The sequence below is a fragment of the Neomonachus schauinslandi genome, chromosome 10 (genome assembly GCF_002201575.2).
Source record: "Neomonachus schauinslandi chromosome 10, ASM220157v2, whole genome shotgun sequence".
Lineage (NCBI taxonomy): Eukaryota > Metazoa > Chordata > Mammalia > Carnivora > Phocidae > Neomonachus > Neomonachus schauinslandi.
Window position 1 is genome coordinate 93,153,026 of NC_058412.1, and position 19,247 is coordinate 93,172,272.

Sequence of the window (19,247 nt, forward strand, 5' to 3'; positions counted from 1 at the left end):
TTAGCTCAGCTAGCTGCATCTCAGACCCTCTGTAGCATGACTTACCCAAAATATCACAGGCAGGAAAATGAAAGACTACATCTCCCAGACAGTGGAAATGTGGATTTTACATGGAACTGAGTCTAAAATCTGGGTTCTACATGGGACCAAGCTTCCTCTAAAGAAACACTTTCATGCAAGACTTGGAAGGTGGATGTGAACCCCTCCACTGAGGTGGAGACCCTGCTTCCACTATTTTCCTTGCTTTTCTGGTAAGCCTGGTCCTGGTATTGTCTGGCACTGGCTGTAGAAGCATCATATAGGCAGCAAGAGGCTGGACTTAGGGTACCCATTTTGCTGGTGTGGACTATGGCAGAGAGGCATGGTCACAGAGTTGGTCCTCACTATGGCAAAGGTTGGCCAGGTATGCAAAGCCATTTTCTAAAATTTTCCTGGAAGTCAGATTAAAGCCTTCAGCCCATTCAAGGAATTTTTATAAACTACCCATAACTAGCAGTATCTCACTTCCTGTTTGAATTAGTCAGAGAGGATTCTGTTGTCTGCAACTGAATACTGAGAGATCAATCATTATACATACTCCTAATGAGGCCAGTAAAGAGCCTATCTAAGGTGTAGGAGACATTGGCTCTGCCATTTCCTGGCTCACTCATGCATGCTTTACCAGGATTTCCAACCTGTGGTTTCTTTGGAGGAGTCCTTTAAATGATCTTGTTCATTTTGTGGAGGATAGTTTAGTTAAAACCATAGAGTATCTATAAATCCACAGAACCAATTACACAAAAGCTACCATACATTCCAAGTTCACTAATAAGGTTGATTCCTCTATGCTGTGACAGCCTCCTGCAACCCTAGATGTGTTGAGTCCCTGTAGGACACACTTCTGTCTGTCTTTCATCTGGCCTGAGAAGGTGCTGTGAAGCTTCAAATACTAATAAAGTTTGATTCCTCTCTATTTTTTAAAAAAATACAAATACAAATAGAAGTTCTAGTATTTTCTTTCTGCACACATGAATTATCCTGGGCATCTCCTACAGTATTTTGTCAGAGGAGAATAATTATTCTCATGTTCCAAGCAGGTGCTTTCTCTAAAGGATGTCACTGCACAATGGAGAACGTATTCCTCTTGTCCCTGTATAAAAGGAATGCAACTGAGAGTCAAGGGACTGTAGTTCCAGTGTTATTGATGCCAGTATCTTTGTTGTGACTGATATCGAGCCCTGCCACTTTGGGTTTCTCATTTATGAGGTGAGTGTACTGGTCTGCAGTTAAAGTCTTTCCTAGCACCTAGGTTCCAAGAGAGGCAAGTCGTACTGTCCATGAACTTGTTGAAGGTCTTCATTCTAGTAGCAAACAGCAGTTATCATTCAACTCTTCTCATCTCAAATAGCTTAATCATCCAAAATATGCTCTAAGTAGTGAGATTAGGATGGGTTTTGTATTCTTCTTAGCTTTAAAATTTTTTTCTAAATTTCCTATAATAAGCATGTACTGTTTTTGTAATGGAAAATACTAAAAAATAAACAAATATGTACAAAATAATCCTCAAAAGGAAACATAAAAAGATCCAGGCTTAGGAGGAAAGGAATGAGGATGTTTCATGCGTGATAACTCTAGGCCGGCCAGTTGGCTTCAAAGCACCTTTTTGCAATTGTTAGTTTGCCATAAAAAATTCAGGCAGACAGGCCAGTTTCTTCTCATGATTCAGTAGAGTGAAAACATGATTTCTGAAATGTATTTATTTTAACAATTCCAATAACAATAGAACAACTCAGTTGCTTCCTGGAGCTTGGTAAAGAGGTAGTTATACTAAAGCAATTTAGTAGCCTTGTAGATAACCATTGACTCATCAGCTATTATTTTAGATTCATAAATAATAACTTTTAACCCACAAGCTGCCAGATGAGAAGGAGGAAGAAAATCTATAAGGAACTTTAACTCCTGCAGCAAAATTTTGAAAAGTGATATTGCAAAGATGCTCAGAGGGACAAAAGTCAGTTCTGAACATACCGGTCACATCTCCTGAACCCCAAACCAAGACCTGCAATCTGACAACAGGATAGGATGTTAGTCATCGAGGTTGCCATACATAACTGGTGAGGAAGTGGCAGGCTGGTTGGGGTTTGGCCAGTTGGGCTGTGCACAAGCATAAATGGGTAGGAAGGACATATGTGGTGCCTCTTGCCTTGCCTACACTGTAACCAAATATGCCAGAGAGCTTGCCTGCTCCACCCCTCCTCCCATGCTACCCTTTCTCCCCATCTGTTCACCTTTGGCACGTGATCTGGGGGGGAATTTTCTTCCCAGGTGACCGCACAAAGCAGGTATAGACAGAAAACATTTCCTCCTTCTACCCACTGGGCCTTCACTGAGCTACATCTATTAGTACCATATCTGCACATCCGGGGCTCACAACCAAATGGGGCTGGTGATTAGCATTTTAGGAAAGGGTTTCCATAGATAGGCCAACACCGCCGATTGCAAATTCCATGAACGTGACTGGTCTATAGCAGCACTTTTCACCATGATGGAAATCATCTATTGTGTGCTGTGCAGTGTGGTAACCACTAGCCACATGTAGCTATTGAGCCCATGAAACGGCAACAACTGCAGTACTGAACTTTTAATTTTATTTAATCTTTCTATTTATAAAATCTAAACTGTCACATCTGGCAATTGGCTATCATTTTGGACAGTGCACATCTAAGGTGTTTCTAATTCTTGACAATGTGTGAAACAACTTTCCAAAGCAATTTTAAAAACTATATATTAGATTCTAGACCTCCTTTATAACTCAAATGGTCCAGTTTCAACTTTAAATGATATTCCGAACCTACTTGGTTGCTTTTGGTGCCAGTGGTTTGAAATGAAATGTCTCTAAGTGTTGCTTATAGAGAAACGTTTGATCCATTCCTCTGCTATAAAGTACCCTGGGAGGTACGCTGTTGAGTCTAGTCTTCATACATTACTGATTGAATTACTGATTGAAAGCACCTGATCTCACACTTATTTAATTCTTGATAATGACCTCTCCCTGAGTAGTTTTATTCCTCAGAGTATGACTCTGAAAAAAAAAAAGAAAAAAAAAGAATGTGAAATCTCATAGGTACCTCCAAACACATAATTAAAAAAAAAAAGTGCATATATTAATTCAATTTGAAAACATTTGTTAACTTGAATTTTTAAAAGAAGCACTAAATTTTCCTAAATTTATATTAATTTTGGAGGGAGAAGAAATATAGTATAAAAGCCTGAAAATGTCTTCCTTTCCACAAAGGCTAATATGGACATGTAGCAAACGTGAACACTTGAGCTAAAGTAATTACAACATTTTGCACTTGTAGAGTACTTTATATCTCTTAAATACTTTTACATCATCATCTACTTTTACCTTGTGATGTGGGAAAGTTTATCATAAATTACCTCTCCACTTCTTAGATGAAGAAACTGATGCTCAGTGAGGTAAGATGGCTTGCCCCAAATTCACAAAGCTAATAAGCAACAATGCAGGAATTGAACCCTCTGTTTTAGCCTAGTGTCGTTTGCATTCTAAGGAAGAGAATAATTCACTTTTAAACGCCTTTGAACTAAACTCTCTTAGAGTATATACCAAGAGTACACAGGTAGAGCATGACAAAGATGGTGGCCAGCATGGCAGCTACAGAGATGGGGCTGTAGATAACTTGCAGGTGCTGCAGTGGGTCTTGCCACAAGATATTTCCTTGTTTTTATAAAGCTTGGTGAAAAGTTTGAATTTTTAACTAATATTATAGATCTAGTCCAACAGACACATATGTGAGTTATGTCTTACACTTTATGTGATTTATTCATGTACAGTTCACATGCAGCACAGTCTTTTGGGATGCAGGGTCATCCCTGCACTGAAATTGTCTCCCCGGGTATTAATACGTGATTTAAACATACACATTTCCTTTCAGATAATGAGACATCGGTTTTCTTTTATAAGTATGGAGACTATCAGGTTCCTCCATTTTATGAGGTAATAATGCCCACTTGGACGGGGTGATACAAGGACTATGGGAGTTCACATTGGATAAGATGGCTAGAGAGATCTGGTAAAGAGTGATCCATTAATAAATGTGAGTTCCCACCCCTCATCTCCCATGTTAGATTGATGTTAATGGGTACCAAGTTTGCTGGCTTTAAATTCTCATTAATAAAAGCCCTTAACATTAAAAAAAAAAATCTTGGCTGTGAGATGGGGCATTCATTTCTCTTCCATTCATTTACAGGCACTATCCTCAAGGCAAAGATTCTTACTAACATGAATAAGACCGAGGCACTTGAAATAAGAATTTATACCTTCCTGTAAAAAACTAAGAGCTTTTCCCCTAAGGTCAGGAACAAGACAAGGATGTCCACTCCCACCACTTTTATTCAATATAGTACTGGAAGTTCTAGCCATAGCAATCAGACAGGAAAAAGGAATAAAAGGCATCCAAATTGGTAAGGAAGAAGTAAAACTTTCACTATTTATAGGTGACATGATACTAAATAGAGAAAACCTTAAAGACCCCACCAAAAAACTACTAGAACTGATAAATGAATTCAGTAAAGTCACAGGATACAAAATTAATATACAGACATCGGTTGTATTTCTATACACCAATAATAAAGTAGCAGAAAGAAATTAAGAAAACAATCCCATTTATAATTGCACCCAAAATAATAAAATACCTAGGAATAAACTTAACCAAGAAGGCGAAAGACTTCTGCTCTGAAAACTATAACACTGGTGAAAGAAATTGAAGATGACACTAACAAATGGAAAGATATTCCATGCTCGTGAATTGAGACAACCAATATTGTTAAGATGCCCATATCACCCAAAGCAATCTACAGATTCAGTGCAATCCCTATCAAAACACTAACATTCTTCACAGAACTAGAATTATCCTAAAATTTGTATGGAGCCACAAAAGACCCCAAAGAGCCAAAGCAATCTCGACAAAGAGGAACAAAACTGAAGGTATCACAATCCCAGATTTCAAGATATAATACAAAGCTGTAGTAATCAAAAACAGTACGGTACTGGCACAGAAATAGACACATAGACCAATAGAACAGAACAGAAATAAATCCATCCTTTTATGATCAATTAATATATGACAAAGCAGGAAAGACTATCCAATGGGAAAAAGACAGTCTCTTTAACAAATGGTATTGGAAAAACTGGATAGCTACATGCAAAAGAATGAAACTGGACCACTGTCTTACACCATACACAAAAATAAACTCAGAATGGATTAAAGGCCTAAATGTGAGACCTGAAAACATAAACTCCCTAGAAGAAAACATAAGCAGTAATCTATTTGACATCAGCCATAGAAACATTTTTCTAGCTATGTCTCCTTTGCCAAAGGAAACTAAAGCAAAATTAGAGTATTGGGACTACAGCAAAATAAAAAGCTTTTTGCACAGCGAACGAAACCATCAACAAAATAAAATGGCAACCTACTGAATGCGGGCAGATATATGCAAATAATATATCTAATAAGGGATTTGTATCCAAAATATATTTAAAGAACGTATACAACTCAACACCAAAAATAATCCAATTAAAAATGGGCAGAAGACATGAACAGACATTTTTACAAAGACATCCAGATGGCCAATAAACACATGAAAAGATGCGTAACATCACTCATCATCAGGGTAATGCAAATCAAAACCACAATGAGATATCACCTCACACCTGTCAAAATGGCTACAATCAAAAAGTCATGAAATAACAAGTGTTGGCAAGAATGTGGAGATAAAGGAACCCTTATGCACTGCTGGTGGGAATGCAAACTGGTACAGCTACTGCAGAAAACAGTATGGAGTTTAAATTAAAAATAGAATTATCATGTGATCCACCAATTACATTATTGGGTATTTACCCAAAGAAAATGAAAACACTAATTTGAAAAGATATACACACTCCTATGTTTATTGAAGCATTATTTACAATAGCCAAGATATAGAAGCAACCCAAATGTCCATCCATAGATGAACAGATAAAGATGTGGTGTATATATATATTTATACACAATGGAAGTCATGGGGATGTAATGTACAACACAGAGAATATAGTCAATAATATTATAATAACTTTGTATGGTGGCAGATGCTAACTAAACGTATTGTAGGGGTGATTTCATAAGGTATACAAATATTTAATCACTATGATGTACACCTGAAACTAAGAGGATATTGTATGGCAGTTATACTTCGATAAAAAAAAAAAGCTCCATACTTTATGCAAAGCTCTATGGTGTTCATTCCTGACTATGTGAATGGGTGTGTTTGTTTTTCTTTCACATTATAAGTTTTGGCATGGATATCTGAAGAGACTTGTACTTGAATTTGAACCATTTTAGGATGGTTCAAACCAATTGCGCTTTTCATCCTAGGAAGGGCTAATTCTACACAAATGTCACAGTGGGAAGGAGGGAAGTGACATATATTAGGAAAAAAAAAAAAAACCTAGTCTTTTAATTAGAGCAATATTACAAATGAAAATGAACATATATTGTGTCACATGGAATTCGGTCCCCACATTGGTCTATACTTCCAGATCTAAGATTCACCATCTCAGTAACGAGGGATGTTCAAGTACACAGGTTCAGCTTCAAGGCTATGGGATCATATGAGAAACAGCACTGGGCAGGAAGCTGCCTGTTAGAGCAAGGGGGACAGGGACTGACCAGTGAGGAGCCTGAGACGGAGCGTGTGAGCACGTCCATTCAAAGTCACCTTTCAGAGTGTGGCAAAAAAGATGGTAATTAAATGACTGGGAAGCAAAATGCAGAGAAGGGACTTTGATTTCAGCAAATCATCTGAAAAAGGATTCCTATTATCAAATGCAACTGGCGGCACATGAAATGAAACAGACAAGCAGGAACACTTCAAACAGTCTACAGAAAGGCGGGTGGGTGACTCGGTAAGTGGCCAATAGGGAAGTCTGCATTTTGGGAGAACGATTATCCAGCAATTTTTAGGTTCGTAGGAAAAAAAAATTGACAAGCTGGAGTGGGCAGTCGTATTTCAAGGAATTTTGAGAAGTCTGGAAAAATGGGCCCCTAGAATTTAGTGTGTTATTTTTCTTCTGGACAGAGTACAAGACCACGGACCGCAGAGAAACAGAAAAACATTTAAGTCATGATTAAATGACTCCAATTGGAGTCTAATAAGTGAATTAGGAGACAATGTGCATTGGCAGCGTCCTGCTTAACAGCTCTGAAGACAGAGACTGCACCAGGCGGCTTTCCTAAGGGAGTAACTTCTGGAGCCTCATAGTTCAAAAGGTAATGGCAGCCTTTTAAAGGGCTTGCTCAAATCCCATTTAGAATATTGTGCACAGCAGCACTTACCCACTAAAAATAGGCCATTCGAGTGTTTGGGGAAGTGCGGAGGGCAGCGGGGCTCGCAGGAGGAGAGGGCCATGTGAGGGCAGTCTTTGAGAGCTGAGCATGTTAAGATGTGAAAAGAGGTGATTTAATCAAGGTTTACGAGCATATGATGGGCTCACACAAAGAAGCTAGGGCAAGACCTATTCACACCGCCAGGAGAAAGGATGCTACAGACTGTTAATTAATATAAGGGGGGAGGGATTCAGTAGGCAAGACCTTGTTTTTGCAGGGCCATCCATAAGTGGGGGAAATGAAGATGAGGCAGAGTTAAGAAAGAAAAGTGGGCACGGGACATGCCTTGTTAAAGCCTGCAGCAGACTTCTCTCCCCTCCACCCCAGGTTCCCATTTTGTGACTTCTCCCCAGCCTCACCGAGGCTCCTTCTGCCCCCGTGTCCCCAGGGAGGAACAATATCAGCAGGGCGGGAGGGGCTGCTCATTCTAAACACTGTCACGGGACTCAGCATGCAGGGTTTGCAAAGTCTGTGGTAGGTGTGTGTATGCTCACGCAGGGAGATGCTGCGGGACACGAGCGCTCCTCAGGGGAAGAGGACATTCTAGTCACGCATTTGTTACGTGACTTTAAATGCGGACTGGTTCAGAAAGGAACGAATGATAAAAATGGGCTCCCTTCTTTTTCCAAAGTGGCAAGCCAATCAGTTGATGAATTTATTTTTCTGTCTTACACACACACACACACACACACACACAGAGTCACCGGTGGTGGATTTGTTCTCTTCACTGTTAATGATCTGTCCTGGCACTCCAAGGTGAAAACAAAGAATAAAATCCAGGCCAGCCTGGGCCCCAGACCCTCAGCGGCACTGCCATCCTGGGGCAGGTGTCCAGCCGTGGATCATGACTGCTCAGCCAGCACCACGTGTTTCCAAATGGCTCCAGGCAAGCCCCTGCACAGGCAGCCAGGGTCCGCACGCACGGGGCCCTGACTGCTACAGCATCTCCCCCCGGGGCTGCCACCGTTCCCGCTGGCCCTGCCAGGGCTTGCTCTGTCCTGGCCCTTGATGGGGTGGGAATGGGTGGGGGGAAATGGAGGGAAAGGCTCCTGAGGGGTTCTTTGAACCTGAGGAGGCACCTGATCTTGACATCTCGTCCATCTTGCAAAAGGAGCAGCTGATTGACGGTCAGCTCCCCCCTCCCCTCGCCCTGGCTGGAGGATGGTGGCCCTAGACGTGGTGGACCAAAACTGGCCTGGATTCGAACAAGAATACTGCTGGTGCTGCCGAGGTCAGGGCAATCATCGGTAATCACACTGTGGCCAAAATAAGCGAAACCATTTGCCCTTCCTGCTTGCAAAGAACCCTGCCAGTCTGTCTGACAACAGACAGGGCAGGCAGTGGTGGGCCAAAAATTAGCACTGGGGCCTGGCAGCATTTCATGGCACTTGAAAAGAATGTGGCCACAGCTGCATGTACACACTAACACACGTATGGGAGTGACTGACAAGGCATGGCGATGGCCTCAGTACGTCACTTAACCATGTTCAGTGACCTCTGATGATCAGCCACCATCTTCCTGCCTGCCTTGCTTCTTTCTTACAGATGGCAGTTAGCACATCGGGATATGGCCCATCCTCGTGTTGTCTCATTTTGCCATCCCAAATATTCACTCTCAGCAAATCAAATTAACTTTTAAAATTATTACTATCATCAGTTAACAGCTGCGCCCCGACCAGTGGTCCCAAGCTTACAGAGTCCGTTTCAGCACCACCTTCTTCTCAGGGAAAAACAAACTAGCTAGGGCTTTTGAATTTGGTCAAATGTGAAAACATTTTCTTTTCAGGGAAGATTTTTGACATATGGCTCCCCTTCGAGTAAAAACTTTCTTTAACAATCGACTGATTCCCCTCTAGTTCAATATTTTGGGTGAGGTTAAAGCAACAATAAAATCCTATGTACAAGCTAAGGAACAAATGTGTTCATTTTTATAAATACTTGTATTTTTCTTTATTTTAAACAAATATTGGAGTCAAGTCTATAAAGATTTGAGGAGGGAAAGCCTTTGATTAAGAAATTTGATACTTTACCAAATTTGATATTATACCAAAATATAGTTTATAATCGGAGGCATATAGGAAAAGATCCTCATATATGAAAGGTTTCAAAAATTAAGTACTCTTTGCAGAAAACAATAAAAATCCATGTGTGATAAAAATGCTTAGCAAGCCAGTAATAAAAGGAAACTTTCTTATCATGATAAAGGGCATCCACAAAAGTATATCGCAAATGTCAAACAGTTCATATTGAACATATATATTCCCTTTAAGATTAAGAATGAGGCAAGGGTGCCATCTCTCACTACTTCTGTCCTACCTTTTGCTGCAAAGCTTAGCCACTGTAGCAAATAAGAAAAAGAAATAAAAGCTACAAAGATTGGAAAAGAGGAAACAAATTGTCATTATTTGCAGATGATATAATTTTTCTGTGTGGAAAATCTAAAACAATATATAGGGAAATGATATGAATAAATAAGAGAGTTTAGCAAATTTGCAGAATGTGAAGCCATACAAAAAGTGCATTTCTATGCACTATATAGCAGCAATCAAGCAAATGGTTATTTATAACAGCAATAAAAATATAAAGCACTTTGGGTTATATCAAACAAAAATTCTGCAAGCCATCATGGAGAAAATTTTAAATCTTTCTTGAAAGATACTAAAGACACCTAAATAAACCAAGGCCTATACTATGTTATATCATAACATATGGGCTTAATATCAAAGATGTCAAATATCAAAGATGTCAGTTCTCACCAAATTGACCTAAGGTTCAGTGCATTTCTTATCAAATCCAGTGGGGCTTTTCATGGAGCTTCACAAGTGTACTATAAAACTATTGGAAGAAGAAAGAGACAAAAATGCCCAAGACACCCTGAAGAAGATGAACAGATTACATTAAAATTAAGAATTTCATTTTAATTCTGTTAACTGACACCATAAAGTGAAAAGACGAGGCTCATAGTGTTAAAAATATATAACTAACATGAGTGTGTATCCAGAGTATATAAATAACTCCTGTGAATGAGTAAGAAGACAACCCAAAAGAAAAATGGACAACTGTCATAAACGGGAGTTTCCCAGAAACGATCACAAATGGCCCATGAACAAATGAAAAGACACTGAGTTGTGTTACTAGTCAGGGCAGGGAAATTAAAACCACAGGAGGATACCTTTCCACACCACCAGAATGACCACATTTTTTAGTCCAACAGTGCCGCAGGTGGACCGGGCTCTGGAGGCATTCTCCAGCATGGTGGGAGGGAGTTTACGTACATACAACTACTTTGGGGGAAATTTCAGCACCTCCTAGTACACCCAAAAGAAGTCCTCACACGTAAGTGTGCCCAAAGGGTCCATGGCATTGTTTGTCATGGCACCAAGCTGGGAACAAGTTAAACATCGATCAGTCGAACAGACGAATGAGCTGTGACAGTAGTATGAGGGAATATTATACAGCAGGGTAAACAAATGTGCAAGAGGGAGAGTTGACTTTTTCTACCCAGCCACAGAATTGACTCAAAAGTAAGAAAAACAAATTAATTTATTATTAGGAAATCATATCTATGTGTTACACTTCTAAAACAAGGGTTGGCCTGGCACTTGCTTTGGTATAAAGTTTTATTGGGACACAGCCACGTCCATTTGCTTATATATGGTCTGTGGCTGTGTTCACACTACAACGGTAGAACTGGATACTTGTGATGAGGTTGTATGCCCACAGAGCTGAAAATATTTACTATTGGGCCCTTTATAGAGAAAGTTTGCTGATCCCTGCTTTATAGGAAAGAAAGGGAGTGATTAACCAATCCTCATGTTAGTTGTTAACTTCCAAGGACACAGACCAGGTGTGATGAAAGAGGGCTTCTAACATCCTGAAGTAAGGAATCCTTTAAAAAACATTTTTTTTTTTTAATTTGAGAGAGAGAGAGAGAGTGTGAGTATGAGCACAAGTGGGAGGGGAGAGGGAGAGAGAATCTCAAGCAGACTTCCCCCTTAGCGCGGAGACCAACATGGGCTCAATGTGTCCACACTGAGATCATGGCCTGAGTAGAAATCAGGAGTTGGATGCTTAAACAACTGTGCTACCCAGGTGCCCCCAGGAATTCTTTCTTAAGAAAGGTGGGATGGCCGGGGTGCTTGGGTGGCTCAGCTGGTTAAGCGTCTGCCTTCAGCTCAGGTCATGGTCCCAGGGTCCTGCTCAGCGGGGAGCCTGCTTCTCCCTCTCCTTCTGCCCCTCCCCCTGCTGTACTCTCTCTCTCTCAAATAAATAAATAAAACCTTAAAAAAAAAAAAAAAGGTGGGAGAGACACAGAATTCTAGTATTATTATCCCTTAAAGTGTACATATATGTTTTATATACTTTTTTGTTTGTATGATGTATTCTACAATTTAAACATAGTTTTTAAAGATTTTATTTATTTATTTATTTATTTATTTATTTGAGAGAGAGAAAGAGAGCATGAGCAGGGGCTGGGGGGAGATGGGGAGGGGGCAGTAGACTCCCCACTGAGCATGGAGCCCAACTCAGGACTCGATCCCAGGACCCTGAGATCATGACCTGAGCCAAAGGCAGACACTTAATCGACTGAGCCACCCAGATGCCCCAGTTTAAACATATTTTTAAGAGGAAAGAGAGATTGCTCCTGATCCTAGCAGTCACCACCTTGGGTACTGAGAACTTTGGAATTCTATGTCCTACATCTGTATCTAATACTGGCTTTGTCATTATCTTGTTTTGTGCAGAGAAGGAAGTTCTCCTCACCTTTCTAAGCAACAGACTGTGTCCAGGAATAGCTTTCTACTCTAAAATTCTAGCCCTCCCAGGGGATAGGATGAAAAAGTGTCTTAGCATTTAAAAAGACAGAGGCATAGATCACCCCGTCTAACCACCCTGCCATGCAGAATTCCCTTAACAATGTCTTATACAAATGGCCTCCCCCTTTGCTTAAGCACATGCTGGGAGGAAGGCTGGGGTCACAAATAGCCTCTCTGTGGTTGTGGAATTCCCACCAGGACCAAGGGCTTCCATATCCTGCTCCCAAATCTCTCTCTTCAATTTCTGACTACTCTTAGCAGCCCCATGTTGAAAGGGACTCGAATATCATCTCATCTGGGCCTGTCTGTGGTGTGGAGGCTGTGCTTGGATGTATCTGGGATCCAGGCCTGTGTGTGGCCACGGGGACCATATGTGGACATGTCAAGAGTCCATGCATTTCTCCATGTGCCCCTCCACTCTCAGGCCAATGCTAGTGGTCAGATACTCTCTGTTATCTTAGAATAAAATTTCTGCCACTCTAGCCTCTCCCATGGGTTCCCGTTTGGCTTTCTGGTTCATCACAAAACATATCCCTCATTCACAAGACATTATAAATGTTTGCATAGTCTTAGTAAAGTAAGTGTAATGTTCAACTTACCTGTAGAGATCTGGGATCAGCTTGTCCTCATACCGAGCACATAGGTTGTTGAGAAGTTGCTCATGCTGGCCAAATAGGCGGATGTAGTTGGAGGCAGGGAAAGGCTCTTTAGAAAGGCACGTGATGGTTTCCACCATTTTATACTTGTTGATATGTATTCGGAAGTAAGTCCCATTTTTTGCATTACCTGTTACTATTTCTAAACCCTGGTGGGGGGTGGGGAGTGTGGGGGGGGGGAAATCAGAAAAAAACAGCATTAGAAACATTTCTGGACTTTGGGAACTTTATCATAGCAATTTATTTTTCATATGTAACAGACAGTTTACATCTTACAACATGTTGCAAATGACAGTAATAGATAGTGACTAAACTCAACAGAAGCTAACCCTGTGTCAGCAACCACATACTGGACTTAATGACTAAATGTTCCTCGGGATATTTTAAACTGTGATTGCATTGTTCCACGTTTCCAAATCAGTTGCTAGGTTACAACCAATTCTCTGCTATTCAATACCCCGCACAGCTAGTACAAGGAACTGGGTTTATTCTCTTCTGTGAGATGTGTTAAGATTGTTAATTTTTTAAATTCTTTTCACAGCACCATTTTTGAGAACAACCTCCTAGTCAACAATTATCGGAAAGAATGTCAGGTTTTTTAAAAAAGTTTATGTTGGGGAGGCTCAGTTGTTTGGTCAGGTCTGTTCCCAGGAAGAAGGTTCAAGTTCACGGGCAGGAAGTACACATGCACGTGCCGAAGGCTACTTGTTAGTTTGTAAGTTGTCAAAGGTGCAGATGCATGGCTTTGTGACCCCTAGAAGCTGGTTAAAACTGCCACGTGAACCCACATGGAAAGGGAAGATGCTGCTCGATAAATCCCATGTCACAATCACTTTTTCTATTTCAGCCCCTAACAGCTACTGACCTACCAACCGGAGCACGCTCCCCACCAGCTCAGGCAACCAAACTGAGAACCCTCAGTGGAAAAACATGGGTGCTGTTGGTGGCAGCTGAATGTGCACTTTGCCCCTAGACTCTGAACTTAGTACACAGTTACATTAAATAAAGCTTTCCTGAGAGCATATAGATTTAAGCTTTTGCTCTGCACATGAATGTGGCATTTTAGAAATCCAAGGCAAGTTGGACTATACTGATCCCAAACATTTACTTAGTCCTGGACATCCCCTGCGGATTTTGTCTAAACAAGGACACATGGTTTAACTGAATTTTTAAATAAATTGAAACAACTGGCGGGTGTTTGGGCATCACATGGCAAGCCCTAGGGAGGAATCAGCCAATGGAAAGGGCACACGGTGAGATATACAGGAGAGATGTCAGGTAGACCCTGGGTCAACCCCACGTATGTGTGTGAAACTGGGTATCTGGGGGTCAGGGAGAGAGCAGATATGGCTTAGGAAAGGCGCTGGGGTGGCACCTTGAGGGAGGTGCAAGTCATCCATCACTCAAGAGATGGATGGATACAGACAGGAAATCTACCTCCATAGCAACGTGGAAGGCATCAGCTAACAGGACGAGGGTACATCCACACAATGGGATGCAGCACATCCAACAAAGATCATTGGGAAACTATATTCCACAACAGGAAAATATGTTTACAGTACATTTGAGACTATTGAAGTATAGTATAAAAAGTTATATTTTACAACTTACACAGTATCATTCTATTTTTATAAACATACATAGTATCATTCTATTTGTTTTCTATCAACACTTTAACTGTTCAAGCGGTCAATTTCTGTGGTGGACTGACTAGGTCACTGTTAGTATTTCTCTTTCTGCTCATTTGACTATCTGTCCTTTCTATTTTTTAAAAATGACTATCACTTCTAACATGATAAAAAGTTATTTTTAAATACAGTGGCTGTGTTGTGGCAAGGAATCAGAGAGGGAGAGAGAGAAAGAGAAATGAAACAGAGCAGAAGGAGCAAGGGAGAAGGAAGGAAGGAGGGAAGGAGGGACCCTGGAAGGGAGGAGTCGGATGCAGAAGAGTGGGGCTTGTTTGAACTCAAGAAGAGTCTGGAAAAGGCCAGGCCTGAGCCACTGGCTGTAGACGGCCTGTTCTCTGTATCCGATCATAGCCCTCACTCTCTGCTCCTGCCGCAAGTATTTCTCTAGTCCTAGATAGCCCCCACAGACTTTCTTCCATTGGGTGTGTTTCCTCAAGTCTTGACTTCTCAGACTGAGCAATGATCTCCCAGAGTGGGGGCATGTGACATCACAGGGTCAGCTTTACCTGGCAGCCCACTGAAGCAAAGGCTATTTCTGAATTAAATACACAAGGCACTATGAGAGTGAAGAATATGCCCACCACCTGTGTTCCTAAGATTAAATACAAGACTTTAAAGACCATTTGAGTTTGGCAATCGCAGCTTTAGGCTTAGCTGCCTCCCTTCCACCCCGGGCGTGGGAGGTGAACTTTTTTCCCAGGAGAGGTGCCTAGGTGAAAGTCGAGTGAGTCTCTGAGGAGGGGCTGCTCCCTGGCCTCGGTGGTAGGGCAGCTGTGGGGTCCAGGAGAGGGGGCACTGCAAAGAGCTCCGGCATAGATTTAGTGCCAGGTGTCCCCAGGGCTCACTGGGGTCTTGGCCCCTCCACCTTCTCTATAAGATTTCTTTAAGCTGAGGGATTAAGGAAGGGAACCCAGGCATCAAAGGGGCATACCCTGTGATCCACCCATATGACAGACTGGGACTTTGCAAAGCATTTCACTTCTGCTCACGAGGACTCTTTGTTTAGGGGGACTGATTTGGCCAAGGCTGAGCACCTCAGCACAAGGACCACAGTAACTGAGTTGGTGGTGTCTTGACAAGTTTTTGCGGAGCTGAAGTTGCTCCACAGGAGGGTGATACAGTCAGCATCGCTTGCAATGATTTGTTGTCATGGTATCTGTTGGGGGTTGTTTGGTCTTATTTTTTAATTTAAAGATTGAATGACAGTCTTTGGGTTGCCTCTGTATGTCTTCGCACATTATAGCTATGAGGGCTTTAAGAGGGCAGAAAGCAGCCATGCTGTAGTGGAACAAAATGACCATGCCGTGCTATGAGAGCTAATCTCAACTATGGAAGTAATTTTGTCCATTTTAATGAGATCTGGCACTGTGCTAGCATAACCAGGGGGCCGTTCTGGGAATGTGGAATGGATCAAAATATTTTTCATTGACATTAAAGACAAGCCATCTACAAATGGGCTTCTCAGACACAAATTACTCTGATAGGGCCAGGCAGACTTGTCTGAATTTCCTAGGTCATTCCTAGTCACAGTTACTGACAGACTAGGAAAATCCAGTGAAGTCCAGAACTCTTTTTGCCTATCGTCACAGAAAATGGCTCCACAAAATGATGGCTTGAGGCAGCTTCCAGCCCTGCCACCCCATAAGGCATTTTGAGGTAATGATGATTCCATATACTTTCCAATTCTGTGGGATGTGTCTAGTTGCTTCCTTTATTTTAAGTATATAAATAAATTTTTAGGAAATGTGGATCTTTTTTTTTTTTTAAATGTGGATCTTGAATTTAAGATTTTGGCAGAGTAACTGGTTCTGGTGTAGTATTTTTCCCCCTTCCTTTTTCCTGAATACAATTATCCTTTTGAGTTCTTTATGATTTTGACAAAGGTTGGAAAATGGCTCTGGAATTCATGCCAAATGGAAGACACAGGAGTAATCAGACTTGGTGTGCAAGAAATCAAGTCCCCAGCTCTCGTGATGAACACACAATTTTTAAATTTGATGGTATCCAAGGCAGAATTTGTTGTGACAAATTTCTTTATTCCATGGTGTATAAGCCAACAAAGCATGTGGACTGGAATCTGTAAATTAGTTTATTATGTAGGGGTCCCCTTTCTTCTTTTTGTCAGGTTACCTCTCAGAGAGCTCATGAATTACTAAAGTGTCTTCTTACTTAAATATTCCAATTAGTGAGTGCTATAAAAGTCTGGTAAAATTCATCTGCACTACATTTATTGTAAGAATAGCAATTCAGTTTCTCTAGTGAAGTATTGTTCAATGGACTCCATTCTCAATCAATTGGTTATATTTAGGTGACTGCCTGACCATTTTGGCAACAATTTTACTTAATCAAATTAATTCCAACCCCAAAAGATTGCCATGGAACCATCCTACATTTTTTTTTCTTGGAGAATAAAATGGAAAAAATCTGTTTAGATCTTCTGTACTAATTAAAAAGGAGGCCCACCTGGCAAAATGGTTAATTAAAGTCAGGGGTCCTGTTCAAATACTGTCATAGCACCAGCCAAAGAATCTATTTAAGTTGCATTCTTATTAAAACTCATTATCTTTTTTTAAAAAAATCCCTTTTTAAGGGGGTCTTTATTAAAAACCTCCTCTGACTTTATTCAGAGAGAGGGCCAGGGGTTCATAAATAAATCACACTGCATTGAGGAAATCACACAGTGTCCTTGAAGAATCTGGTTCTGTCTGAAACCAAGTCCAATATTTTCTAGCTCTTGAACCTAATATTTGAGTCCAGTTATTTATCTCCGATGACCAAAGTGCTCAGCCTCTGAACACAACATCTGGGCTTCATCCTATCTATCTAATACCCCACGTCATCGGTAGCAGATTGTATTTTCCAAAGATGGCCACAACAATGTCCCCCATCCCACATACTCATCTGCAATATGACCTTGACACTCTTCCCATTGAGAGACGACCTCTATGTCCTCTCTCCGTCAATCCCGGTGGGCTGTGACTGCTTCAACAGATGGTGTGGGGAAGTGACACTGTGTGACTGTGGTCATAAGAGGCACTGAATCTCCACTTGCACTCAGAGCCCTGAGCCATCACGTAAGAAGTCTGACTACTCTGAGGCTGCCATGCTGTGAGGAAGCCCAGGCAACCAGGATAGTGCGGGTATGATGCTCTGGTCAGCACTCCCCGTGACTGAGTCCTCCCAGCCCAGCTGAGTACAAGCCTTCAGAGGATCTGCCCACTGAGTCACAACTAATCTTCCAGTCTTCCCAGCTGAGGCTCCAGACACCGTGGGGTGGGGACAAGCCATTCCCACTGTGTCCTGTCCAAATTCCTGACCCACAGAATCTGTGAGCAGAATCAAATGGCCATTTCATGTTGCTAAGTTTTATTACACAGCAATAGACAGCATAACACTATTCTCTATGATCTTTTCTTTATTTGCAAGAAAATCTGGAATCAGACCATGTATACAGGATACACCTAAAAGAATCTGGCAGAAACCCAATGGAAATAAGTTTTAAATACATAGCATCTATCCTTCCCCTGCAAGAACCAGGTTTCATTATTTATCTGAAACTGTGATTGACAACAACATCCACCACTGACTAGTTACCTGTTTTGTTCCTTAAAGGCACTGTTACTTTATATGTGATCCCTAATAGAACCAGAAATATAGAGAAGTTGGTAACTTGTTCAAAGTCCAGGGGAAGTACACGAAGAGTGGGGATTCTGATTTCCAGAAGGGAGAAAGGTGAGAGGCAAATAGCCCGTGCCATTTTGAGTCTGCCTCCCTTAAAGGAATTTTCCAACAGCTTCTACTTACATTTCATTGGCCAAAACCTGCCACAAGGCTAACCCTATTCTCAAGGAAATCTGGGAAATGTATTTATTTTACATTGGTCAGCCTGTTAACCCTCAAAAATATTCAGGGTAAGAAAACAGGCAACTTATATTGGGTGCCTGGGTGGCTCAGCCTTTAAGTGTCTGCGGGAAGCCTGCTTCTCCCTCTCCTATTCCCCCTGCTTGTGTTCCTGCTCTTGCTATCTTTCTCTCTGTCAAATAAATAAATAAAATCTTTAAAAAAAAATAGGCAACTTAGTGTCTGCCTCACTGACAAAAAAGCAAACATGACACATCAGAAAGGCAATCCCCAAATGACAGCAAACACCAGTTTGGGACCATCTGCCAGATGATCTAATCTGAGGAGGTTGCTGACTGACCAACCACACTGCATCCTTTCTAGTTACCTTGAACCCAGGGGATATCCCACTCCACAGCTTCTGCTTTTCCTGGATGGACCTTCTGGGATAATTCAGGCAGAGCAGGAGAACAATGGGTTCTGGATGGACATCCCAGACCCTAAGCAATGTATTTGTACATTGCCACAAAGGTGGTTAGTTATCTATTGGTGCATCACAGATTACCTCAAAACTTAGCGACTTACTGTCCTTCAGCAGGTGAATGGATAAATAATTTGTGTTCCATCCAGACAATGGAATATTATTTAGCACTAAAAAGAAATTCCCTATCAAGCCATAAAAAGACATGGAGGAAACAAAGGCACATTACTAACTGAAATCATACTGTGTGATTCCAACTATATGACATTCTGGAAAAGTCAAAACTATAGAGACCGTGAAAAGATCAGTGGTTGCCGGAGGTTGTGGGGAGGGATAGATGA

At 41.3% G+C, this 19,247-nt stretch overlaps 1 protein-coding gene across 1 annotated transcript in view; it reads right to left on the reverse strand.

Moving 5' to 3' along the window:
• CFAP61 (cilia and flagella associated protein 61) overlaps window positions 1–19,247 on the reverse strand; it is a 290,863-nt gene that overhangs the window by 41,855 nt on the left and 229,761 nt on the right. Inside the window, exon 24 of the mRNA XM_044918685.1 lies at window positions 12,841–13,046. Coding sequence (XP_044774620.1) covers window positions 12,841–13,046 — 206 coding nt within the window. The remainder of the gene's footprint in view (window positions 1–12,840; window positions 13,047–19,247) is intronic.